Source organism: Paramisgurnus dabryanus, chromosome 3, assembly GCF_030506205.2.
Source record: "Paramisgurnus dabryanus chromosome 3, PD_genome_1.1, whole genome shotgun sequence".
Taxonomy (NCBI): Eukaryota; Metazoa; Chordata; class Actinopteri; order Cypriniformes; family Cobitidae; genus Paramisgurnus; species Paramisgurnus dabryanus.
Genome location: NC_133339.1, coordinates 8,319,101 through 8,347,071, shown reverse-complemented (window position 1 = coordinate 8,347,071; position 27,971 = coordinate 8,319,101). Strand labels below are relative to the sequence as shown.

Sequence of the window (27,971 nt, the reverse complement as noted above, 5' to 3'; positions counted from 1 at the left end):
TGTTTTGATGATATTGGATAGGCATACATTTAAAGCAATTACAAGCCTGCTTTTTTACTTCCATGACTAAAAGAAAACGGGTTTTAAAGGTTTAATAAAAAAATAACAATTTCAATACAAGTGAAAAACAAGTGCAAAAGTGGATTCGGACACGCCCATTTAGACGTTGCGCTGTGCGCTTTAGACAATGCGCTTAGAATGTTAAAATAGGGCCCTTAGGCAGTAATGTAAAAGACGCCATTATTGTTACATGTTTGTTTGTGAAAGCAACACAAAAAAATGCCTTCCCATGCATGCATGATCCTATGTTAAATAAACTTACTATGCAGAGATATACACGAATAAACAATGTTTTAGATGTGTTTAGAGCGCGAGTAAACAAGTAGATGTGATGTTTGCAATTGCATCTTTTATAAGAATACCATAAAGCGCTTTAAATATAGGCTAAGGGCATTGTGTGTTTGTTTGTGTGTGCGTTTGGACGTCGAAGCGTTACACTTTCTGACGAAGCACACACACTCGTGTCTGTCTGGAGATAACTTTTAGTTACAGGGGCGAGTAAACAATTTAGAAGTCATGTTTCCAGCAATCGGATTAAAACTCAACACCTCACTGAATGCAGAAATGGAGTGTCCATTGACTGTGAGGTTGACTAATGAATATGGATGATCTCTGTTCTTCTTTTCAATGGAGCGGGGCGGGGCTCATTATAGATAATAAAGACAGAGCGCAGTTATGCAAATTTGAAAACCACGCCCACCGGGGGGGAAAGCAATCCAACCGTCTCCATTGACTTTGTATTGTGAGAAGCTGCCTCCTTGTCATTTCTGGCTTATAACAAAAAACTGAATAATGCCTAAAAGCTGCTGTGTGACAATATGTACAGCTAACAAGCCAAAGAACCCAGAAATAAGTTTTTATTAACACATTTATTAATTCATTTATTATGCTGTGAGTATACCACAGTTCTCTCAATGGTAAAATTTATTCATATTTACACTGCATTCCAAATTATTATGCAAATGCAATTTTTGTTTATTTTTACACTGACAGTCATCATAGATATATACACTAGATGTCGCCTTGGGGTTCTAAGCATGCGTCAAAACCGCCGCCATCTTGGAACAGGGCTCTTGTCATAGGAAGTAGCAAGGTAAACGTGCTATCTCCGCCTCTGCTTCGAATTCATGGATGATGCCGGATTTTTTATGCTGCGTATGGATGTTAGGCCTACTAGCACTATGCATTATAGTTAGAAAAAGTAGATTTTCATAATATTAAAACAAAAACAAAAAATTCTGGACTCAATGCTAAATACATGTCTGACTGTTGAAACGAACCAAAAGAAAACCAAGAAAATTGCATCCATGACGATTTATGGTGATTTTATTTGACGCTGATCCTGGGCTCCCCTGTTTCAAGATGGCGGCTCTATTTGACGCATTCGGTCGAATGAACTGCCGTAGCCAAGGCGGCATCTAGTGTACATATCTATGGACAGTCATGATAAAACTCATACTTACTCTGACACATGCTAGCCTGCGCCTTTCAGAAGCCAAGAAAACACTCATTGAAATTATATGATTTTATAATGCTTGATACATTCTTCCAAAATAGAGGAGGGGCTAACTAGGCATGTGCTGTATGAGTTTCATCAATCTAATGTAGCCTCTTCCTGTTTGGAGAAATAAACTATGTTTTCACTTACTTGCTTTTAGAACAAGTTCTGCCATCAGGGCAACAGAACTCAACAAGACCACACCAACTGCTCCAAACATGTACATTACTACATTGCAGAGAAGCCCTAAAACGCAAACATACAAAACAAAGCATTACATCAAATAATCACATAGTTGCATTAATTGTGTAATAAAATCTGGTCTCATCTCAAATGTAAGTTTCATGACTTAAAATGCATTTCATTTTTTGAAACATTGGATTTATAACATTTATATTAAAGAATTGAGTAATTACATGAACTTGATCCTTGCAGACTTTTATCAGCTACCACAGCTTTTGTGGGTTGTTGTCCCAGCCCTCTTAAAAACAATCTGGCCTCTGTGAGCAAAATGAAGTAAAAATTGTTATCAGAGAATGTAGATTTAATGCTAAAAGCACAATTTCAATATATAAATAAGAAATAGTAACTAAGAAACCATTAATAACCAAGTAAACCTACAGATTAAATTATTTTATAGTAATAAAAATGTTGTGGCTTACAGCTCAATCTGATATAAGTAATACATAAAAAGCTATGTTAAAAAAGCTGTTCCAACATTTTATCTGATTTTTAGAAAGGCTCATTTGGCTCAACTCAAATACCTTGATGTCAAAGTTCTCAGGAGAGTTTATCTCAGAAAGCATGAGAAGAACATGAAGATGAAAGAAAATTGACAGTAGGTACCACATGAAGAAGGTTAATCCACTGTACCATCAAAGCAAAAACGATCTCTGCACTGTAAAAAATACACCATTAATTTAAAACAACTTGGTTTTGCAAGTCAATTAAAGTTTTGACCTGTGCAAATTAAGTTAAACAATTTCAACTTTTATGTTCAATATTTTTGTGTTACTTTAACTTAGAAAAACATGTTGATTTAACAAAAATGCTGCATTTTAACAGTGTATTGAACTGAAGATACTATGCTGTGTTAGCAGTACAGTATGTCTTAACACAACACAGTATCTGTAAAGCAGTCACACTCCATTCCTTTATATACTCAATAGAGCCCACCCCCATGTCTCTACGACGTTCTGATGCAGAGATATAGCTCTTGTAAAAACTTGATAAGGTATTCTCATTGGTTGCTAGGGTGTGAATTTACATCCACCAATGATTATACTCCACGCTATTAAAGGAATAATTCATGATGAATCATGGTTTTAGATGTACTGTTGCAGTAGTTTTAGGCAAAAATTAAAATTTTTCTATCTCAAAACCACTAGGTGGCGCAATGTCAAAATTGTGCATGCAACCTCATGACTGTGTTACATATAGCTAGTTTCATGACTATATACACTTAAGTTTAGCGAAGAAACAGTTGAATGACCATAGGGCTTGCTCGATATCAAAGGTTTTGTTCAATTATAAGGCCAACTAGTGGTGCAAGCATACAATTTTTGGGGGGTGGCCACAGACACTGCTGCAATTGCTTTTTTTTTGCAATTTTCTGCCATTTCTGATGGAAATTTTAAAATATATCCAATAGAGTTTTTTGTTCACGAGGTAATGCATTGTTCTTCCTATGGTGGTTTCGAGAAGATCGGAATAACGCTACAGAGATATTCGCACATGTTTTTTAAGCACTACTTTGCTGCGCAGGACTTACCATAAGGCGAAACCTGGCATGTATAGTATCATTTGACTGGGCAATGAGTCAGGACTCCTACAAATCAATTTTCTGTGAAAATGCGTCGACCACAGCCAGAGTTATAAGCGTGTAATACATTCGTCTGACCACTAGGTGGCGCTGCGATGAGACTGTGCATGGAACCTCAGTTCCTCACAAGGACCAAGTGTAATGTCAATAGGCATAAGTTTGTCAAAGATACAGCTAAAAATCTGTTTTTTGGCACTCTACTTAAAATTGATTGACACGGTATATGACAATGGAGTGGTGCATCGAAATTCTTTTAATAACTTTTTGCCTTGAGTGTCTGTAGATGCTACATACCGATTTCCGTGGCAATCGTGCAAAAGCTCTAGGATAAGATTTACGAATAATTCAAAATGGAGGAAAAAAAATCATGATGGAAAATGACATCATATGGTCCAATCGAATTGTCTTGAGCCAAGAAATCAAAGGAAACAAGTATTTCGTTCCTAGGACTTATGAGTCAGAAGTTATAAGCAAAAGCGTAAGTGCAATTTTGGACTCTTGGTGGCGCTAGTGGGTTTGCAATAGAGACTCAAAATCTACTGTGGTGCTTTTTGGACTGACCTATATCAGTGTGCAAAATTTTATAACTTTCCTATGTACGCTGCAACGGGTTGCCATAAACGCAATGGCGGAAGAAAAAGAAAAGGGAAAATATTATTAAGAAAACGAATTCGAGACCTATTCTGGGCTTGACCCCTGTACCAACCTGTGGTGGGGGGTTAATATTATGTTTGGGTTGGAAGCATGCAACATTGTAATTGAGATATAGATCATATGGAAAATACCAAGAAAAATGTGTTCAAAGAGTACAATCCTCTTCAGGATGGCAATAAAACACATGACACAGATCCAACCTAACAAATCTGTTAAAACAATAAAGACAGCACACAATTAGTCAATTAAAAAACAGTGACAAGCTTGTTTAAAATGATTACCGGTAGTCATTACTGTTCAAGGGCTAGCCAAAGTTGGGCTTTTATCACAAGAATAAGTGCAAATCATTGAAACCAGAATACATGACTTACATTTTGTAATAAAACACTGGCCCAAAAACACTTAAAATCACATAAATAAAATCCTATTTAAGCTGCCCCATGACACATTTACTTCAATGAACATCAAAAACTTTTCTAACAGTGGTAACAATTATTGAGATAAGTATACCTGTCTGACTTTCCCAAATTTTTCGCTGTATATATGTCTCTAGAGAGATATCGAGCAGTATTATTGTGAAAATTATCCACAGAAGGATATCCCAGAGTCCTATTGGTAATTTCCATATCTTCTGGAAGGCTGTAAATAAAATATGCATTCAATATAACTTTGTAGTTCATATCAAACAACTGATCTTAGATCTGACACAGCCAGTGCCGGGTTAAGCCTTTGTGAGGCCCTGGGCTAATGCTGGTTTGAGCCCCCCCCAACACTGAAAAAAATAAAGGCTGGATTTACTAAGTGCCCCATTGCGTAAATTTTTTTAGTAAAACTTACTAAAAAAAGGGGATGCAAAAACGATGCACTGTCTATATTTTTTTAGTAAATCCAGTGTTTTTTACAGCGTATGTGCAACATTAAATGGCTAAAATTATTTAAATAAATTAAACAATATTATCAAATAATTTTACAATCAGAAATAGCCCAGAAAATAACATTTATTTAATGCAACTCACAACTAAAAGTGCTTCTGTCTGTTCTTCTTTAAATATAATTCCTCAATTAAATCATTAAAATCAAGTTGATGCAAAAGTAGGCTGAAATTATTTAAATAAATTAAACAATATTATCTAGTAATAATTTTACAATCAGAAACAGCCCAGAAAATAACATTTATTAAATGCAACTCACAACTAAAAGTGCTTCTGTCTGTTCTTCTTTAAATATAATTCCTCAATTAAATTATTAAAATCAAGTGGACGCAAAAGTAGTAGAGCCCAGAATTCTCAGCCCGAGTCCGATCCGAGTCCGAACTTTTTAATTCTCCCCATTAGGAATCTGTTTCCGCAGATATAGTTACTGCATCGCGTATGTTTGTGAGTAGAAGTCTGTGCTGTCTGCAGTGAGGTTTTCATGAGAGCAGCACAAACTTTTTAATAGTCTATTTAATATGTAAAACTTGAATTTGAAATAAAACTTACTGCGCAGAAGTTAATGAGATCTCTATCGTCTCTCTTGCTACGTGACGCGACAGTTATTTATTATTTCAAATCCATTTACAAGATAAATATATATACATTGTGTTGTTAAACTGATGAAATTATCTTTCAATATACGCTACATTTATTATGAGAAGCCTTTTCTTTTTACTGTTACACTGTAGACAGTAATATATTTATATTATATAAACTCTATGGTCGTGAAAGCACATTATCCATTATCTGTTGGTTCATGTTGGTCTAGTTTAATTCAGGGTAATCCTTTAATAAAATGTATAACATGTTATAAAATATTTTATTTTTTGTAATATTCACAGCACACATTCTCTCGGATCGTTTTAAAACATTTTAAATCATTCTGCAAAATTCCGCATAGATTTTGCAAAAGAAATCCGCAGAAATAGCAAAAAATAACAGCTTGTACAGCTGTACTCTTGCAGCAATTAAAGCAGTTCAGTTTTGTTTTAAAATGCAAAATAGTTATATTTCTTTTTTATTTACATTTTAGAGCAGTTTTTGTTTGTTAAAGTTTTTATGATAACTAGTGGTTAGCGGCCGACAGCAAGTTGACGACATGTATGATGAATTGAGCCTCTCAAATCAACACTTCACTTGCCTATAATAACAATTATTTAAAATAAATATTTTCAGCATATCACAATGTTAGTTTAAACGTTTATTATCAACACATATTATTTTTAAAAAGCGAAGGCAGGTTGCTCTGAATAAAAAGGGCTATACAAAACGAAACGAAATAAACATGAAACCGAATAAACATGCATGTTGCCTTATCTTACAACTTCGCTTTTGCATATACATTTTTTTAATAAGGACTTACCACAGAAGATGGCTGCTGGCTGCTATTCATGTTTCCATCCAACAGTGCATGGACCAACGTGAAAATGACACGTTTTGACGCGTTTGAGCGTGAGCATGTCACGTTTCCTTTTTGTGTCACTTTCACGTTTTGGTTACTCAACTTTGTTGTCCTAATTTCTTACCATTGTCGCTTCGGTTTAGGGTTAGATTTACATAAAATGACATCCTTACCTAAACAAACTCTAACCCCAGCGTCGGGGACAATTGGTTAAAGTTTAGAAAATATAAAAGAATAAGTCTTGTATCTTTTTTTAATAAACCAATACTTAAAGTGACAAATACTTAAAGTGACATATAACAAAAGCACCAAATCTAACCCTTAACCGGAGCGAAAATGGTTTGAAAATAGGACAAAAAAGTTGAGTAACCAAAACGTGAAAGTGACACAAAAAGGAAACGTGACATGCTCACGTTCAAACGCGGGCAAAACGTGTCATTTTCACGTTGGTCCATACGTGAAATAGTCACGTATTTGCGTGATATAGGGTTGCACAGTTAAACTAAGAAAAAAGTCGATCCATACACAAACAAGAAATAAAGACACAGCCTTCTTACACGAAATTAATACAGGGAGAAGTCTTTAATAGATTATGTCTTGGATGCTGTCTGCATAGATTATGTACAGTATCCAAGGTTTTAATCTAGTACTCCATTTATAATTTTTCCTGGTGCGCTGAAGGTCCTGCTGTTTAAATACGCAACAGCTGCATTGTAAATGTGTGGCTGTGCGTAGCGGACTCGTGCGATAGGTAAAACGTCTTCCTATGTTTGTTTTGCAATCATCAATGTCTGTCAAAAGGTTCTTTTAATTAAATTGAAAAATATAAAAAGATGGAGAAGCCTAAATAAGCCCGAGGTCCGGCCCGCGTATCTGCGGTGACGTTAAAATTGGCCCGAAACCCGAAGGGCGTAAACTAGGGGTGGGCGATATGACCAAAATCTTCTATCACGATAGGATTAATTTTATATCATGATAACGATATATATCACGGTAGAGTTTTTTATGTTTTAATAAGGTTTAAATCTTTAATACCATAGAAATGTTCATAATTCTCACAAAAAACATATACAAGCATAGAAAGAAGATAAAAACAAACAAAACTCAAGCTCTCTGAAGATACACAGTCAATAAGAATGATAATAAATAATTATGCATGTATGTATAGGCCTATATATATTTTTATTTAAGGTAGAAAAGTGATTTAATCAGGAGCAGTGAGAGATTTTTTTCTCAATGCTGTTTGATTAACACGAGTGACAGACAGGAGCAAAATTAGGTAACTTCCCCTTTAAGACCAAAGTCCGGATCCAATACACTGTTACACATGCGCTTTCTCTTTTAGCTGTTTACTTTCTCTTAAGACCTTACTGGTCGTGTTTATGATGATGCTTGCAAAGACGGGAATTTTGACGCATATGTGTATTTAAGGCCAATAAAGCGGGAAAAATGCTCACGAGCTTAATAAGCAGAGGTCGCGCGACTTGCGCGCTCCTCACAGACAGAAAGAGCAGCGGTTGCGCGACTTGTCCGCTCCTGACACACAGAAAGAACGCACGCATACAGATCTGTTGTCTGTGTTTCAATGGCTTAAAATAACTTGTTTTAAAACTGCAGTGCTTAAATACGTGTACAAACATTACGTTTTCGCGACCACACGCACAGGAGCGTGACGTGGGCACGTAACCTCGATAGAAACGATAGTCCAAAATCTCTACCGGTTGACAAATTTCTACCGGTTAATTTTGTCTACCGGTTTATCGCCCACCCCTAGCGTAAACAGGTAGGGCCCCGTCGGGTTCGGGCTGAAATGCAGGGCTCTAAAAAATAGGCTAAAATTATTAAAACTAATTAAACAATATTATCAAGTAATAATTTTACAATCAGAACAGCACAGAAAATAACATTTATTAAGCAACTTAAAGTGCTTCTTTCTGCTCTTCTTTAAAGAGAATTCCTCGACTAAATCATCAAAATCAAGTAGTTAAATCATATTTTGGCGGATTGTTTTACTTTCATTGTTTCACGAGATTCCCTGCCTATTTAGTCATAATAATTAACAGTAAACGAACTTGGCTTGCTGTTTTTGAAGGCAGCTCGACGTTAGGTCGGGTTCGAGTCCCAAGTTTAAATGAAGGAGGAGATGATGAGGAGAGATGCCAGAAGAATTGCGGCTGGGCGCGGAGGCACATACTCCCGTTTACGATATGATTTTAATGATGATTGACACAGGACTGTTTAGGTTCCTAAAGCTACGTTAAAAGTGTACCCGTTAAAATATTATAACTGCAGTTAAAGAGTTTATTTTTATTTATCATGGTTTGATCTGGATAATTCTGAAATTACTTTTCAGTCATTTGCGATGTTACAAGGTTGGACGTCTTCACGTATACATGATTTGCGAGGTACATTTGCAAATGATTCATAAATAATACCTCTGTATTTTAGAAGTACTGTATACTCAAACTCTAAAAACAGAAATGTGATTGCCGATGCGCTGAGAGAGAGAGAGAGAGAGAGAGAGAGAGAGAGAGAGAGAGAGAGAGAGAGAGAGAGAGAGAGAGAGAGAGAGAGACAGAGAGAGAGAGAGAGACCGTGGCCTTGTACAAGAGTGGAAATGATCGATGTTATTTGAAGTCGGCTCTTAAAGGACAAAATATCCCATAAGCTATTACGTAGCTATTATACAATTTTTTTCAGAACATTCTTGCGACCCAGTGGTTGGGGGCCTCTGCTCTAGGTAGCACTATTGCATAATTACGTCAATCAAAATGTTTTTAAAAACTCAAAATAGAATTGTCTCGGAGGCCCCCTAGTGTTCGGGGCCCTGGGCTGCAGCCCATGTTGCCCATTAGGATAACGCGGCCTTGGACACAGCTGAACTACTTATTTATAAACCTATACTGCATAAACAAATGTTCTAGTGGATTCATCTTATATTAACAAATTTGTTTACATTGATTGTTTTTATTCTCGTGAAATACTATAATATTTAAAATAACTTCAAATTCATATAATGATAAAATACAACAAACACAAAATACACAAAAGAATGAATATTACTGGATACTCTGATCAGATACACACATACAATAAGAATATATTTTAACACGTACCTTTCAATATTTGTAGCAGAAAAATGTAAAAAACCATAAATCCCAGTACACCATGGAACATTAACAGATCTATCATGGTTAAAAAATAAAGAAAATAATGGTACATTATTTTAATATAATATTTGAATATATTACATTTACATTTAGTCATTTAGCAGACGCTTTTGTCCAAAGCGACTTACAAGTGAGGTAAACAATAGAAGCAATTATAGCAACACAAGAACAGCAATACAGAAGTGCACCGGAAATAGTCTCATCAAGTCCAACACAATATACATAGCCAAGAGTTTGTTAGTATTTTTTTTAAATGGAGAAATAAAGAGAAAGTTAAATAGAGAAAGATAGTAAGTCCATTATTAGGAAGTGAGGTAATGGTGAAAGAGAGAGGTTTTTAGCCGAGTCTTAGGGTGTTTTCACATATACACTGTTTAGGTCGACCCAAATGACGTGTCGCTCCGAGTACAGTGCGTTTGGGTCAGTGTGAACACAACAGCCGCACTCGGGTGCGCACTAAACGACCGCTCCGAGACCGCTCTAAACAGGTGGTCTCGGAGCTGCTGTTGCCGAACTCTGGGGCGACCCACCTGTGGTGTGAACACTGCTGGACCTCGGGCCGAACCAAATACAGGAAGTTCTCCACATGTTTGAGCCACTGGGCTTTCGTTGTGACGTGAGCCGGGTGTTATATTGTGGGTTAACAACAAACAAGCCAATCCTGGTCCGTTGCATAGAGATTCGCTGTCTCCTTTACGTTTGAGCTGATGATTTTATAAATGCATAGCTGTCCTCCACACACAAATAGTGACATTACGGGCTTTTTAGCAAACGGCTCCGTGAGAAAGGCTTTAATAGAACAGCTACGCAATTTCGCGTTAAAACAAAGAAACTTCGCAAAGACGTGCATCGTTTATCTCCACATCTTGATAGCTGCGCTCTCCCTGTCAGGCTGGTTGTCGTGGAAACGTGGGGGTGGTCATGAGACGGTAAGAGCTGTCAGAGACCAATGACAGCGCTGACCGTTGTCACATGGTGTACGGTGCGGCATTTCGAGTAAAGTAAAATATATATATATGTGAACACGGACCGCACTAACTGAAAAATGATACAATGTATTTTGGTGCGCTCCGAGGCCGCACCACGGTGCGCACCAACATATGTGAAAACAACCTTAAAGACAGCTACAGTGTCAGCAGATTATTTCACACTTGTGAAACAGCTCCTGAGAAGGTACGCGCTAGTTTAGCTACCTTATTTTATTATTTTAAATTATTTTAACAAGTTAAATTATTTTAACAAGATAATAATGTTAAAATAATTTCAACAGTAAGTCTTACAGTGATTATCTTATCAGAAATTGACTCATATTCACACAATAAGTAATCCAATGATCACTATGATTTTGAGTAACACATGTTCCTGGATAAAAAAAAATTTGGTTGGTCCTGGAACAACAACTTTATCAGATTAACTTTTCCCAAACCTAACCCCAAAAATCTGCAGGAATTTATAGATTTATAGCAAGTCCCAGATAAATCCTTATGTACTCTTATTAATTGATAGGAATGTTAATGTTAATAGGATGTTAATAAGGGAGTGTCTTTACATAAGGGAGTATTACAGAAAATTATTTATTAATTGTTTTGGTTCATAATTGGTAATAAATTATACATACAGTCAAGAGATGTGTACTTAGGTGTCACTTACCCTTGATTTCAAATGCAAATGCAAATAATTGAGCAGCTTGAACCAAAGACAGCAAAGCAACCAAAATTGTAAATGATTTTTTGAATCTTAAATCTGAAAAAAAGAAAACAATAGTAAGTAACATATTTGCAATGATACAAATATAGCTGCATGCAAGACAGTATGGTCAAATCTATGTGAGAGGAAAGGCAATTTCTTAAATTCTTCCTTACAATACACTGTAAAATAATGCAGCATGAAGTTAAAACAACTTGGTTTTCCAAGTCAATTCAACCTACTATTTTAAAGGAACAGTATGTAAGAAATTGATATCAATTAATCATAAAATTGCCCTGATATGTCACTAGACATTAAGAAATCATGTTCATTTCAAATACTTATATCACTGACAACAGAGGTCAGGACAGGATCTTGTCATTTAAAAAATGGAGTTGCAGCCCTCAACTGATGTTTATGTTGTCATTTTGTGTATTGGCGACCAGTTGTGAGATTGCAGTACCAGTTTTAGCCACAAGTTTTGTGATTGCAATACCAGTTTTGACCACAATCCTACATACTGTTCCTTTAAGATTTGACTTGTGATAAGTTGACATAACTTAACTAATTAAGTTAAACAATAAGTTAAAGTAACATAAAATATATGTTGATTTGACAAAAATGCTGCATTTTTTATGGTGTTTTCAATACTCCACCTGATTAAGCAAATGAGTCTTCAGTGTAATTATAAAATTCTCATAGTCTGCTTTTCTCTACACTATATGCTGAGAGCTACTGTTAATATTTTTCACTACTTTTTAGCATCCTTAGAGATATCTGACAGAATCATGTTTTAGCCAAGCTTTGATTTGAACTGTGCAGCAGAGGGAAGTAAAAGAGCTGGTAAACAGATGTAGGCTCTTCATCACATACATTGCAGAAAAAAATAGTTGTGGTTGTGGAAGACATGTGGCCCTATCATACACTCAGAGACTTAAAGTTAAAAAACTCAGCACACCTGAAGAACCAGAGGTGCGTAGAAAATAGGGGTGGCACAGTACATGAAAAAAATCAGAACCGTTCGGTTCGCTTGTCTCGGTTCGGAGCGCGTGTGCGTCGCACGGTTCGACAGGTCATGGCATGCGCAATGTAGCCTCGTGCACTGTATGTGACCTCAGATAGCGTGTTTCCTTTTTGCGTGAAAGAAGAGGTGACCGGTGTGGAGTTGCTGCAGGTCATGTTACGTGTAGAAATGGCAAGTGGGAGAGAAAAGGAAGTCTGCCCGGAATTGGAGGATGCGCCAGAGTCGTACAAATCTGGTGTGGAAACATTTTTTATTTCATGTTCACCAATGATGACAGCAGAAATAAAACAATAGATAGTACTGCAGTCTGTGGGTTGAATGTGTTCAAACAGCCAAATGAGACCGCCTTCTCTCCGCCCATTTATCTAATCTGATGTACTAAACACAATGTTTTACGTCTTTTCTAACTTCTGGCGCAAGCACACGGTGTACAGCACTATTTTTAGCCTTTTATTGATAAAACTAAAGCAGCTGATTTCCGCGTAGTGTCATTTTGCTAGCGTGTGAAAGTTGATGATCTTATTTCATCAATTGCACTAAAATATTAGAGAACATACATGTACAAAACACTGTGCAGCATGTTTACTGACTGCACAAGCAGCGAACTCTGACATAATATTAGTTCACGTCCATATAAACTCATCATTACTCCCGCTCGCGTTTAAATGACAACAGAGAGACTCGCCCACAGACCACCCCCCCCCCCCCCCAAAGTAATCAGGACAGAAGCGGTTAAAAGTGGACAAAAGAGATGGATTTAAATATAACAGGTGTAACTGTGAACGTTATGTGTCTCTCTCGTCCACTTGCGATCCGATCGATGAAAACACATGAATTACTCTATGCAATATTTAGGCAGCCTCTCAGTGATAAATCTTAGAGCTACACTGAAGTTGGCAGTTTGATAAATGCAAGTTATCTTTATGTGCTAAAAAGGCACATAAGTTCATGTAGATGGCAATACATGTTTTTTGCCAAATAAATGAAAAACAAGAACCGTACAGACCCGAAAAGCGTGATATGGACCGAACCGAGGGTTTGTGAACCGTGCCACCCCTACTAGGAAAAGTAGTTGAACAATACCGTCGAATACTAATAAAAGTATGAGATCCCGCACACTACCAATACTTGCACAAGTATTTATTAATACATTTTTGGAAAAATAGTCTTTACAACGAATGCTAAAACACCTGTTGGAAAGCATCTTTTGCAGCGATTTTTGTGTGAGCATATCAGTGAACACCCCTTTCACGTCTTTGTAAACGAAAGTTTAATGCATTTTAGGAAGGATTGTTCCACCTATACAGCCATGGTAGAGGTGGGAGGTGATACAACAAACATCCGAAAATTCTCGGGCCAGCATCATATGTCCAAATTTCAGTCAAAACCGTTCTACTGTATTTCATCATGAAAACAAGGCTTTAAGTGTAAAATACCGAACATACCAACTGTTATTTTAATGTTAAATAATTAACCATGAGTGTTTCTATTTTCTTTTTTGTTATACGAGTTTGTTAAGTGAGTGTTTTTATGTGAGTGTTTTTTGTGATGTGCATCACCTGGGAAAAAATGAATTTCCTAAGGGATAAATAAACTTGAACTGAACAATGTTAAAATTAAAAACCTCTTACACTCTGGGACTATTTTGGGGATTTCCGCCTGGATTTGGCCTATCCAATTTCAAAAGTTTGGTATCATTTTACAGGAAACCCTTTGAAATTACATAAAACACTGTTGAAAGTGCTAAACATGGTTTTATGTGTTGTCAGTCCTCTAATAAACACAAAAATAAATAGGCACTTTTTGATGTTTTTTTTTTCTAAACTCTGTATTTAAAAGTATATAACTCTGGCCCTGAGTGGTCACAAATTGTGCAGACAGTTTTGTTTGATTCTCCTTATGTGTGTGCTGCAACCAGATTTCATAATCTGCCAGGATTTTAAACTTGAAAAAGTATTTTTGAAAGTCTTACATAAAACGATGATAATGAGACTCAGCAGTGCCACTATTCCAAAAGTTACTCCAAGAGGTCCAATGTCCAGGTCTATGTTTATGTGCTCACCAAGCTCTTTCCAGGCATGTTCAAATAAAACTGCATGAAGAATATAAAAATTTAACAGGTAATGAAATGATCTAAGGCTGGGGTGATACACAAAATATTTATATCTTTAAATCCAAGATACAATAATAAAAAAAACTCTAAAAGGATGTCAACTTAATAAAGAATACATTTTTATAAAATAAGTTATCAAAATAAGTAATATAGCATACAGCACCTAAATATCATAGTGATGACTTTATGTTGTGTAGATTTACCTGAATAAACAATAATTGAAAAAATACCAAATTCTCTTCGCATATTTGAAAACTCAATCCAAGTTGTATGGTTATCTGTAAACAGAAAGGGTTCAATACACCATATTAGTATTTTGTAAAGCACTGCCATAACAATTGTTAGCGCTGTCTAGTTGACTAAACTGTATCCTTCTTCATTGCCTTCATTGGCTCAGCTAAGACTGCATGAAACTGCTGTACATAAGTGGTTAACTATTACATGAAGCTGAACGGGCACGTTTCATTTAGTTAAGAAAATATAATCACAAATGATTTAATTCAAGACTCAATAAAGGGAAATACCCCAGCATTGCATTGCACATCAGAAAATGTAACCTCTTTTGCTCCTGACCTTTCAAAGTGGCAAGTAATAATTTAGATAATTAAATAATTTTAAAAACAGTTATGTACACAGCAGATCCAATTTTTGTAACAAAACCCACATATAGAAAGTTAGTCCACAAATAATTGCAAACATAAATGGCAATAGAAAAGGAAACTTATGGATCACAGCTTTATTATGCCGTTACTTGTTCGCTTAAGAAAAAACTAAAACATACCTTGAAGATACTTTAAATATGGCACGGCCCAAAGCAACATAAAGGTCCTCAGAATATAAAGAGCACAGCAAGGGATGGTCTCATCCAGAAATCCTGAAATCAATTCAATGATGCATTACATATCATAATGTATGACATAACCTGTGTTGTTTTAACATGTTAAAGAATCTAGTCATAAAAGAAAACATGGACACAATACAACACATTGAGTCATTGACAAAAATTAGTACTACATTGCCTCACTATTAATATTGTCATTTATATTATTACTAAGGGTGCACCGATATATCGACTGATGGTGCTTGCTATGCTTCTCAATGAAATATGGTGAAATGCCGCTACATCCAAAAGCCAGAGGGCGCTCTCGTGCAGAAACTCAATATGCACCATAGGCGAAGAACCATAAACGCGCAGCTATGACACGCAGCTCCAGGAACTGGCCAAAACATCGATAAGGACTTGCTGATCAAAAGCCGTAATACATGAAATAGCCGTGAATAATATCACCTGTGCGATTCACAATACTTATCGGCCACATATTATTAGTGTAAATCTGCATTTATCGGTGCACCCCTAATTATTACAAAACAATTGAAACGCCTACTTACCTTCAATAAAACCCCAGATGAAGAAGGCAAAGAAAAGGCAGATGTTTGGGCAAATGACAAGAGAAACATGAAGATACCACACGGCTCTGCTGGTGTCTGCAGGGAAGATGCAACATAAAGAGTTAATATCTGTTAATATTCATTCCCATTTCTAAGAGTTTATAGCATAACATGCACTGTTTTAGTTTAGTTTTAAGTAATTCGTTTTAAGTAAATTGGTGTTTTCGTTTTCATGCGGCGCTGCACAGACCAATCGGTGAGGTTTGCCGCTTGCAATCGAGGGAGGAGTTGAAGACAGTGCCGTCAAGTTGGACTCCTGGGGCCGGTTGCACCAGCTGTGCGTAAGTTACAACGTAGCTTAGTTACGACGTAAATGGGCACTAAGTTACAACTTACGCACTACTAAATGTTTTTGTGTTGCACCATTAAACTTAGTTTAAACGTAACAATATGTAGTAACTAAATATTTATGGAAGCCTCTGTCCATGAATAGTGATTGGAATAAGATGTCAGACAGATTATATTACATCGATGAGCTCGTATAAATTATGAAGAGCCGCAAATTCGTCATCGAGTTTTCAAGAACTGTTTAATTTTCTGTGTATCCATCAATTAAAATAAGATTTAAAATTTCTTCCTGTTTATTTTCTCCTCCATGTGTGGGATAGATATTTTCAATTAAAAGTGTAATGTTTTTAAGGTCCATAACGTTTGCTTTAACGTCTTTTTTAACTTTCAGTTTAGGCGATTCAAGAATGAGTTTGAAATTACGTACTGTTCAGACTATTTCCTGTTTACCCATTATAAGGCTTGTGATTGGGTTAAGAAAAATAGACGTCATTCTATGCGACAACGCAATACTTTACGGAGCGCTTACGACCTACTAGCTACGTTCTGCCTTAAGAACAAATGGTGCAACCGAAAAAAGTAAAGAGTTAGTTATAAACTAGCTAGTAGTTACTAAGCCTCTAGTTTTGACTTTACGTCCCAGTTTAAGTAAGAAATTACGAACGACTGGTGCAACCCTACCCTGCTGCTTGACGTTGTGACATGTGCGCCGTGTTTCCTTTTTTTTATCGTGAATAAAGTTAATTAATTAATATATTCAGATTACTGAATATATTAGTTGCTGTTTATACTGTATGCCCAAAAATAATGGGAAACAAGCCTAGATTATTAAAATACCAATAGAGTTTAATCTTTCGCTTATTTTTATTTTATTACATGACACAATAACATATTCAGGTATATTAACAAGTTTATAATGAGTTATAAAAACATGAATTTATAGGGCTCTATCTTACACCCGGCGCAATGCGTGTTGCAAGTGTCTTTTGCTAGTTTCCACCCTGCGCAATTATAATTTTCATGTTTAGCGCCACGTTGTTTAAATAGCAAATGGATTTGCACCCCCTTTTGTGCCCATGGGCGTTCTGGTCTGAAAACGAGGTGTGCTATTTTGAGGCAACTAAAATAGACTACGCCATTGACCCACAAAAAACCTGCTCTGAAGTCTAAAGTCAATGACGCAATATGTTTTTTGTTATTTAAAGAGCGCATTAGTAATATGCGCCAATGAACGGGACGACATGTGGGTTTGCTTATCACACACATGGATGCGCAGCAGCACAAGAACGCTTTTAAATATGAAAGATTAAAGGATTGAATGTAAAAGATTATTACTGAGTCTCTTGGACTTAAATGAGGACAGATTATAAGACGTTAGAAGGCACAAAGAGCTGCTTCACCTGCAGCCTGGTAAGTAAATAAATGGTTTGCTTTAAACAAATGCATCTTATGCGGAAGCCTTCCCACATCTAGTTTAATTCGCTGTTCTCATAGCGGATAAATAAGGATAAAGATTCCTGTTAGAGAATCAGTCAATGGAGAAGTAATTCCTCACACTTCTATTTATTATAATTAAGCAGCCAAGCAATGATAGCCATATACATTGGTAGGAGTATGGAGAGTAATGAATTACGTTGTGGTCTGTAAAATAAACATATAAATGAATAAATCTGTATACATTCACTTCAGTAGTTAAGTTTCAGTTATGTTATTAAAACAGTCATGTACATTACACATAACTATTAGTTAAGTTAAGTAAATGAACAGTATATAACATGAACTCAAACAGTTATTAAATATAGTGCGAAGCACATGGTTGCACGTGAGCATCAGCGTGTACAATGCTAACATGGCTAATATACATATCAGATTAATTTGCATATATAAACACTGGCATTACATAGAACATTCACAATAGCAGGCACAAGGTGCTAAAGATGTAACAATATGCGTGATTACTCACATATTTGACATGAACGCACAACATGAACGATATCAGAGAGCTCAGCTGTCTGTCACAGCTCTCAGGTCAGTGGGAACTGTTTAATAGTCCGCCGGAAACAAACTATAAAGGCAACAAAGTTCCCTTCCGTGAACGGACTTTATGACACATCTGTTTTTAAATGTTTTTAAATGCTACCTCACAGATTTATTGTATATGATGACTCTGTACCTGTGGATATGGTGAGATGAGAAAAATGTTTAAGTAATGCTTAAAAAATAACTCATGACGCTGTCCAAGTTCTGAAACGTGCGGAGAGCCGTTTGTAAATTCTTTATCTCCTGTTTGTTACAAATAAAGTATTTTTACAGTAAACCTTTTCTTACATACTTGTAAATATTTTTTGATGATATTGGATAGCCATACATTTAAAGCAATTAAAAGCCTGCTATTTTACTTCCGTGACTAAAAGAAAACGGGTTTTAAAGGTTTTAATAAAAAAATAACAATTTCAATACAAGTAACAAACAACACAATTATTTACCATTAATCTTAAACTGGGGATCTTCTTCCTCCGCTTAGTTTTTCAGTTTACAAAGTCCGTCATCTAAATAGGGATTACACACAGCGCCAGCGCAACTGGCTTTTAAGATGAGAGCTGAGACTTTCATTGGTTTATTATACGTTACGCCCAAAATACTCCCATTACTCATTAAAAGACCATGCACTTGGTGCACAAACCATTTTTCCCATCGTTAAATTAGCAAAAGTGGATTTTAATTTATTTCAGTGTGTATTAGCCAATCAGATTTGTTTTGACGACGTGATTGCGATTCAGCCGATAAGCTGCGTAGGCTACGTATAAGCATAACACACAAGCACGCACACTCACAGCCACATAAAACGAATTACTAGGTTATCTGTAGCCTATCAGCTTCGCAATGTCTCAGAAGAGAATATTAATTTTTTTTCAATCACACAGCCCAGAAGTCCCGAGGACTAGCGTTATTTCTCCAAATAACTCCTTATCATGCATATCAGAAAAAGGTAATCTTTTCAAAAACTATTTAAAAATATAGCCAAATTGTTTCGCGTTGTTTAACGCACATGTAAATGTAACAGAACATTTAAAGTAAACATTTAAAGTAAAAAAGATTGATTTAAATTATTAAAACGACATGAAAGGAACTAAATTGTAAAGCCTCAATGTACAATAAGGAACCTGCACATTTAAGAGTGGTGGGCATTTCAAAAATTAATGTAAATTATTCCCATGCATCGATTTTAATGTTAAACATCTATAAATCCAAATTAATACATATGGAATATATTCCGACAATTTAGGATATGATGTTTGAATTTTGAAGTCGAAAAATATCTTATTTTTACACCGCTGCGCAGGAGGCATTGCAAACTGAAACAAAACTTTAGACAAAAATATTACATTAACGTTTAAAAAATAGAATTAAATGAAACCCGTGAATTGAAAGGTCCACTAATCGCCTTTACTCGAGTGATGTCAATAAAGTTTCCATAGAAATTATAAATATTAAAAACTTAAAAAAGCAAAGGAAAACAAAGCCGGCGTAGGCTACTGGCACGAGTGATGTATAACTGGTTCCATACCTCCGACTTTCCTCCAAACTTGCTTAAAGTTAATTCTCCTGTTTTTCTTTTTTTCTTTACATCTTCAAACTCCGAGTTGCACTTAAGCTACATCATACAGAACAGCAGACCCGGTGCGTGAGTGATGGGTGCCAGAGGAGACTCCGCACATGACTCGCGTTGCATTTTGTAACTTTTACAAATCATTTTGTAATTTGTGTAACTTTTTGGACACATTTGTTACTTTGGCCTAAATATAGTCTATATATAATATTTCTGATTATATGGCATAGTTTTCTCCCCACCCAATGAGGATAATAAAGTAATGATAAAAAAAATAGGCTATGCTTAATCAACGGTCCGGCCCGGCCAGAAGATAGTAGCAGAAAATAACGACCCTTGCAGAGAATCTAAACTCTATGTTGCAATAGGCTATATAGTTTGTATGCACCGTCAGCTCATCTTTACTTTATGGATGGGAGGTGCGAGTGAGTTTTTAAAAGAAAACATAGGTAGAGTGGTCTGCAGAATAAAAAGCTTGTGAACAACTTTAGAATTCTATAACTCTATACACCCCCACACACACACACACACACCGCCGCATCCGCACCCCCTACCGAAAATATCTTCCCGCGCCTCTGTCAACACCCAAACCTTTGTAAATGATGAAGTCCAGAATCAACTTTATTGCCCAACTTCCTCTAGAGCAGTGGTTCTCAAACTTTTTCAGTGTGCGGCCCCCTTTGTGTATGATGCATTCCTTCGCGGCCCCCCCAAAGAAAATTTATGACAAAAAATAGTTTTAAAACTTTACATTTTAATTAAACAAAACATTCAATTATACAAAGTAGTGCTGCCCTATTTTTTTAGGTTTAATTTCACAGAATTCAAGATAAATTAATGTATTTTATAAAAATGTCATAAACTGGGCCCCCCCTGGCACCATCTTGCGGCCCCCCTGGGGGTCCCGGACCCCAGTTTGAGAACCACTGCTCTAGAGTTTACACATTAAGAGCTCTGATCTTCGGAGGCAATATGTAATAGGGATGATCACTTTGATTGGATTTCACCCATAATCTAGATCTCTGAATCACATTGTAGTGACAGGGGTGTGGCTATTTTGACTTTAGAAAATGTACACATCTAGTTATCTAGTTTTCATGCTATTCCAAAGATTGGTAGGATACAGAGCTGATGGGTGTTAGATGTTTGCCATCAAAGAATTGTGGCAGACAGGCAAGAACTGGAGTTATCGTATTTATATATTACACTGTCAGATTTGAGTTTTCAGCTGCAGTTCATTTGTGTTTCTAAATCACAATAAGGCATACCTGTGATGTTTAATTTGTGGTAGATGAGAGAGCTGAACAGAAGAGCAGATACACATGCAGTAATACAGAGAATCAACACCAATATGTGTAATCCAGAGAAACCTGTAACACACACACACACGTTACATGATGTACATCTTGACTCAATTAACATGTTTAGTCATTGATTCTTATAGAAGACCAGTATCCAAAATTGACATTGTCATTAATCACTTCATTTGATTAGGTTTTAAAATCCTGCATACGTTCACCATATATTTTTCTGTCATTTTTTTGCTTACCCAGTTGTTCCAGTATTACTACAGTTGTGTTGGCTGATAGTTCTCCAGTAAACACTTGACAGATGTAAACTCCTTTATCTTCAGTTCTGACTCTCTTCAGTCTGAGAGAGAAGTTTCCTCTGTGGATTTCATCAGTGAAGAACTCAACTCTGTCTCTGTATTGTTCATCTGATGATTCTGATAGAATTTCATTGTATTGATAGAGAAGAACCAGGATGCGTTTATCTTTATTTATTTTCAACCATAAAACCCTTTCAATCTCTTCAGGTTTGATGTGAGAGTCCACAGAGCAGCTCAGAGTGACGTCATCACCCACAGATGGAGATATGGAGCGACTTGATCCAGATACTATCAAACGCTCTGAAATAATTTAACATAATTTTTTTGTTGTTGTTAAATTTTCACCTAAATTTGTGTGATTTTTTACTCACCAGCATGTTTAATTTCCACCACAGTTTCCTCAGACTCTTGTCCAGTGTGAACTTTACATGTGTATTGTCCATCATCTTCAGCTGTCAGATTGTTCAACAGGAGTGAGAAGTTTCCATGTTTAATGTCTTCAGTGAAGAAATGAGCTCTATCATGATAATCCTGATGTTGAGCCTGTGGTCTAATGTCTCCATCTTGATACAGATGAATGAGAGTCTGTGAGTCTGATCTTCTCCATTCCACCTCCAGATCCTCCAGTGATAAGAGTGAATCAAGAGAACAGGGTAGAACCACTGAACCTCCCAGAGGAACAACCAGAGGACCAGACGGTTCATTTACTGTAAAGCCTAAAGTGGGTGAAAATGTGGAACAAATATAAAGCTTAAATAACACCAGGTTATTGTACAAATATACAACCTCAAATCAGAAAAAGTTGGGTAACTGGAAAAAATGTGAGTAAAAAGGGAATGTAATAATTTACAAATCTTTTTCAAAATAGAATATAAATAACATATCAAATGTAGAAAGTAAGACATTTTGAAATGTCATGCCAAATATTTCATGAGAGCTACACATTCCCAAAAAAATGGGACAGGTAGCAATAAGAGGCCAGAAAAGTTGAATGGATAAATTAGGATCACGGTAAATCATCCCAGCAAACACAGAATGTTACCCTAACGTTAGTTTTGGGATTGTTATTTTTAGGTTTGTTATTTTTAGGTTTTATTTTTGCAACCATAAAATAACGTTCACATAACGTTGCAGGGTGGTTATTTTTAAATAACATAAAAATAACTTATACAGAATGTTCTCTTATGGTTTTCTTTTTTAGGAAATGAAGTGAAAGCATAATTAACCCCCATCATTTCTTAAGTGTGCATGTCTGGTATGCGCATGCTCCTCTGCACACGCTTACCCCACGCTCTTCGAGTACCCGCGTTTTCTTGTGTTCAGCAAAAAGTGGGAATTCGCATAATATAAAAAATAATGATCTTTTCGTTTTTACCTCAGAGACTTACTGTGGTAAGATATTTTAACCTAAAGTGAATGAAATGTTTATTTATTTGTCAATAGGTTTTACCTCAGTATAACATTTATTCTAGTGATTTCTATTTTCTTTACATTAGATACTAGTGCTTGTTTATTAGATACTAGTGCTTATTCATTAGATACTAGTACTTATTCGATAGATAGTACTTATTCCAATAGTGACTATGATTAAATTATACTTTACTATGTAGTGTTTCGGTCGGAGGTTCATAGTGTGAACACTACAAGTTAAGAAAAATATTAGGGCTGGGAAAAGATTTATCGCGATTAATCGCATACAAAATAAGTTATTTTTTGCTTAATACATCTGTGTGTACTGTGTGTAATTATTGTGTATATTTAACCACACACACATACATATATTCTTGTCAGATTTTTTTATTTATACATCAATTTTGTTAATTTACATATAATATAGAATATATAAAAATATAAATAAATATATATACACATGTAAATGTTTCTTAAAAACATACATGAATGTGTGTGTATTTATATGTACATAATAATTACACAGAGCACACACTCATAAATTATGCCAAAAATCATTTTTATTTTGTATGCGATTAATCGCGATTAATCTTTTTTCCAGCCCTAAAAATATAAAACTAGTATAAAAAATATAAAACTTATATGGCAAGCCGTTTTGACATTTTTTCATTTACATTCACTCATATCTATTTTTTGTTACTAGTTCTTATTTTTTAGTTACTAGTATCTATTCGATTATACTAGTTCTTAATCATTATATACTAGTACCTAAACATAAGATACTAGTGCTTGTTTATTAGATACTAGTGCTTATTCATTAGATACTAGTACTTATTCGATAGATACTCGTATCTATTCATTAGATACTAGTTCTTTTTCATTAGATACTAGTACTTATTTATTAAATACTAGTGACTAAAAATTTGATACTAGTGCTTATTTATTAGATACTAATACTTATTAATTAGATACAAGTACTTATTCATTAGATACTAGTACTTATTAAATAGATACTAGTGCTTTTTCATTAGATACTAGTACTTATTAGAATAGTGACTAGTAATTATTCCATTGTTACTAGTAACAAATTTCAAAATTTTCCCATTGATTTCTATGAAGATGGGTCATTTAGATATCAACTATTCAATTCTGACAAGTATGTATTCCAATAGTCACTTGTGATTTTTTTAATTGGATACTAATGCTATTAATTAGATACTGGTACTTATTCAATAAATACTAGTATCTATTCATTAGATACTAGTTCTTTTTCATTAGATACAAGTACTTATTACATACTAGTGCCAGAATTACATAGTTAAACAAATATTAGTATTTATTCGTAAGATACTAGTACCTTTTAAATAGATACTAGTTCTTTTCATTAGATACAATTACTTATTTATTACATACTAGTGCCAGAATTACATAGTTAAACAAATATTAGTACTTATTCGTAAGATACTAGTACCTTTTAAATAGATACTAGTTCTTATTTATTAGATACTGGTATTTATGAATTAGCTACTAGTACTTATTCAATAAATACTAGTATCTATTCATTAGATACTAGTTATTTTTCATTAGATACAAGTACTAATTTATTACATACTAGTGCCAGAATTACATAGTTAAACAAATTTTAGTACTTATTCGTAAGATACTATTACCTTTTAAAAAGATTATAGTTTTTATTTATTAGATACTGGTATTTATTAGCTACTAGTTCTTATTCAATAAATACTAGTACTCATTCATTAGACACTAGTACTTTTTTAATAGAAACTAGTAGGATCATTTATTTTACTAGTAAGATTTTTAATTTTTACTTTACAGTGGCCATTTTGACTAGTCATTACATATGACAGGTAAAAAACAATTGTGACTAGTAAGATTAAAAATGTTACTAGTAAATATTGTAAAAGACACTAGTGTCTGATATATAAGTACTAGTACTTGAATAACTACTAGTGTCAATAAATAGGTACTAGTATCTAATGATTAATTACCAGTGTTAAATAATACTTACTAGTATCTAATGATTAGTTACCAGCAGGGACGGCTGGTGACTTCTTTTTTTGAAATGCACGATGCGAAGTTCGTCACAACATGTATGTAGCTTGTGGGTGGTTCGTCATTTCAAAATATGTGTTCTGCGCTTTGAGAGATCGTGTGTGCATCATGTTTCATGCCAAAATAAGTCCCTGCTGCCTCGAACTTGAAAAGAGATGCTCGCGTTTGCCAGATACTCGCAAAAGGGAGTTTCTTGCGTGTATTTAGTGAACGTGAGCGTCTATTTTATCATAAATGGTTTTGACGCATGTGCAGCAGGCACTTATTTTGACAAAACACGTGATGCACACAGGATCTCTCCACACGCAGGACACATATTTTGAAAAAAATGGAACTACACACGTGACAACCCAAACACTTATTTTGAATTAGCGCATCCTCGGAAGAGCAGTCACGAGCCGCCACTGGTTACTAGTATATTTAAAATGATACTTGTCACTGTTGGAATAGATACTATCAGAAATGATTAGTTAATATCAAAAACAGAATAACTACTAGTAACTAAGGCATAATCTGCATTCCTGATAGAGGTGTTTCCTCCTGAGGGGATCTAGATCACAGATGGTTAACAATTTGGTAAAACTTCAGGTCATGAGCACCAACCAAATAGTGATTTGGGTCTTTTTTGATTCTTCGTCTAATCTGTGTATATGGTGGCTTGGCAAAAAGGTTCAGGGAAGCGCTCTTTTATCAGAGGTTTCCCACACAACTCTGTGTGTAATACTTACTACTGTACATTTATGGAAGCATCTGTATACAGAACTTCCTACACTATTGTGTGTCTTTAATTGCAAGGTATGACTTTAACAATTAATTTTGCCAGGCAGATTACACTTAAATCAACCATTCTGTTATTCAAATTCATCAATCAAAAATATGAACATTAATGTCGAACAAAACACCTTAACTAAAAAGATCAGCATAGAAAAAAATCAGAGTCAATGTTTATTCGTTTAAAAACTTCAAGTAATTTCTATTATGATTTAAGTGTTTAAAATAAAGATACTAGTAATCTGAAAACACAGATGAAGTAGTGTCCCCCGTTTTAGGTTGGATGGAGTATTGCCTCAACCTAAAACTTTCAAGTTATTCAAAACAGTTTTCAGTGTGTTTGGAGAATGCATCTAACTTTATAAATTAGGAGAATGCCTCAACACCCAGCTGTATTACCTTAGCACCTCCAGAATTACATCTTATTCTCTATGTGAATGTTATTGTTATGGTAGGCAGATGGGATTGACACAGATGTGAAAAAGCAACAGGTAGTTTATTAAACATACAACACGTATCCAACACAGTGATGGTAAATGGTGATATGAACTGGGTAAGAAGAAGAGAACATGCAAACACAAACACTTCTTGACAGTCACAGTATAACAAAATACACTTTCCTGACGTAGGCAATGGACAACAGGGGACAATGATGATGATGATGATGAAGAGAGTTCAGAAGAAGCCGATAAAGTTCAAGTTTTCTTCAGTGGCAGATTATTTTTCATGCAGCTAAATAAATGTAATACCAGGCATATACCAGCTAATATATGTAATTTTAGCATGCAAAAGTAAATTTTATAATATTAAATATATTTTTCCAACAACAAAATTGTGGCCAGCGAACATGCTGAGTGGCTAGTAACTTTGGAAAACCACTGGCCCTGTTTACATGCAAAAAAAATGTGTTAATACAAATGAAGTTCATGATTTAGGTTAAGACAATACAGTTTACATGTACCGTAAACATTGCGATCTAATTAAAATGTATTATATATATATAATGTAAAAAAAAAAAATCTAAATGATGTCAGCTCATTCCCACAACCAGTGTTGACAGATTTGCATTTCAAACCAGCCCAATGAACATTAAAAACTATCCAAAAAGCTTCTCAATCACTATTCATGGCCCAAATTCCAATAACTAATAGATGAAATTCTTTCATCTTTAAATGTACAAAGTCAAAATTTAGTCGGTGAAAGTTGTTCTTACGATGTTATATATAGGCAATGAAAACACACTTTAAAAAAAAAAAATACTATTTCATTTCTTTATGTAATCTTATGTAAGACAGGAACCCTGCAGTATGTACAGCACGTGACTCCATGACCTTAATAATGCATGTTGTCATAGCCTTGCATGTTTCTGTGATGAGAATCAGGTGATACGTAAATAAAAGATAAATATAAGACATGTACACAATTCTTTTGCGCATAATATGCACAATGTATTTTTGCATCCGGTTGAGAAAATACTACAGGGTTAAGTATGTGCCCTCAATGTACACAGACTGCAGGAAATAATGTGACTATAAATTGTAAAACATAACCCATCCAAAACAGTGGATTTTGCAGCAACACCTGTTACCTAAAGAAAGGTTCCTACCTATATTCTGTAAATTGTTACCCAAGAGAGACCCCTACTGACACTTCTACATGACAATGTTTAAAGCTTACATAAATGTTGCTTCATTATTATTCAACATATTATTTGCATACTTAAATCAAAAAGTACTAGTATCTATAAAGTTCAGGATATCTTTGATCAAAAAAGTTCATAGTAACTAAAGAATAAGTACTAGATTTAGCTCTTTTAGTGCATTCACGGAGCTGCGGCAACGCGCACTATCCTGTCATTGAGCTGTTTTTGGTCCATGTTATCTGTGCATACTCCCAGCAAAATTTTTTGGTTCCCAAAACGTTACCCTAACGTTAGGGGAACGTTAAACTAACTTAAAAATAACGTTCTATTTCTGTAAAGAACCAAAAACAAACCTTGGAAAAGAACGTTATGGGAACCAAAGACTAACGTTAAACTAACTTAAAAATAACGTTCTATTTCTGTAAAGAACCAAAAACAAACCTTGGAAAATAACGTTGTAGGAAACAAAAACTAACGTTAGGGGAACGTTTTTAGAACCAAAAATTGTTAGCTGGGTACTGATTTACGTATCTTATTGCCTCATTTTCCGTTGGTTATAATGCAATGCAACCTTAACCTCGAGTAAAACCCAGTGTTCCGGATGTTTCAAACATTTACATACAATTTAAAAACAAAGTTGTTGGAAATATCAACGTACTGACAGACAAAGAAAGAGGTGTAAAAGTTCTGATAAACAGATATTACATAACTTACCA

The 27,971-nt window shown here is 35.1% G+C and overlaps 1 protein-coding gene across 2 annotated transcripts in view; it reads right to left on the bottom strand.

Moving 5' to 3' along the window:
* The window catches only part of LOC135768850 (uncharacterized), a 31,939-nt gene that overhangs the window by 3,665 nt on the left and 303 nt on the right, over positions 1 to 27,971 (bottom strand). For both annotated transcript variants that reach the window (XM_073813810.1, XM_073813811.1), the window contains exons 1-14: positions 27,970 to 27,971; positions 21,731 to 22,075; positions 21,300 to 21,659; positions 21,019 to 21,120; positions 15,793 to 15,888; positions 15,185 to 15,277; positions 14,607 to 14,681; positions 14,263 to 14,382; positions 11,231 to 11,323; positions 9,527 to 9,595; positions 4,545 to 4,673; positions 4,166 to 4,243; positions 1,975 to 2,058; positions 1,709 to 1,804 (exon numbers count right to left, since the gene is read on the bottom strand). The exon at positions 27,970 to 27,971 is cut by the window's right edge and continues 303 nt beyond it. In XM_073813810.1, the coding sequence (XP_073669911.1) occupies positions 1,709 to 1,804; positions 1,975 to 2,058; positions 4,166 to 4,243; positions 4,545 to 4,673; positions 9,527 to 9,595; positions 11,231 to 11,323; positions 14,263 to 14,382; positions 14,607 to 14,681; positions 15,185 to 15,277; positions 15,793 to 15,888; positions 21,019 to 21,120; positions 21,300 to 21,659; positions 21,731 to 22,075; positions 27,970 to 27,971 (1,742 nt within the window). The remainder of the gene's footprint in view (positions 1 to 1,708; positions 1,805 to 1,974; positions 2,059 to 4,165; positions 4,244 to 4,544; positions 4,674 to 9,526; positions 9,596 to 11,230; positions 11,324 to 14,262; positions 14,383 to 14,606; positions 14,682 to 15,184; positions 15,278 to 15,792; positions 15,889 to 21,018; positions 21,121 to 21,299; positions 21,660 to 21,730; positions 22,076 to 27,969) is intronic.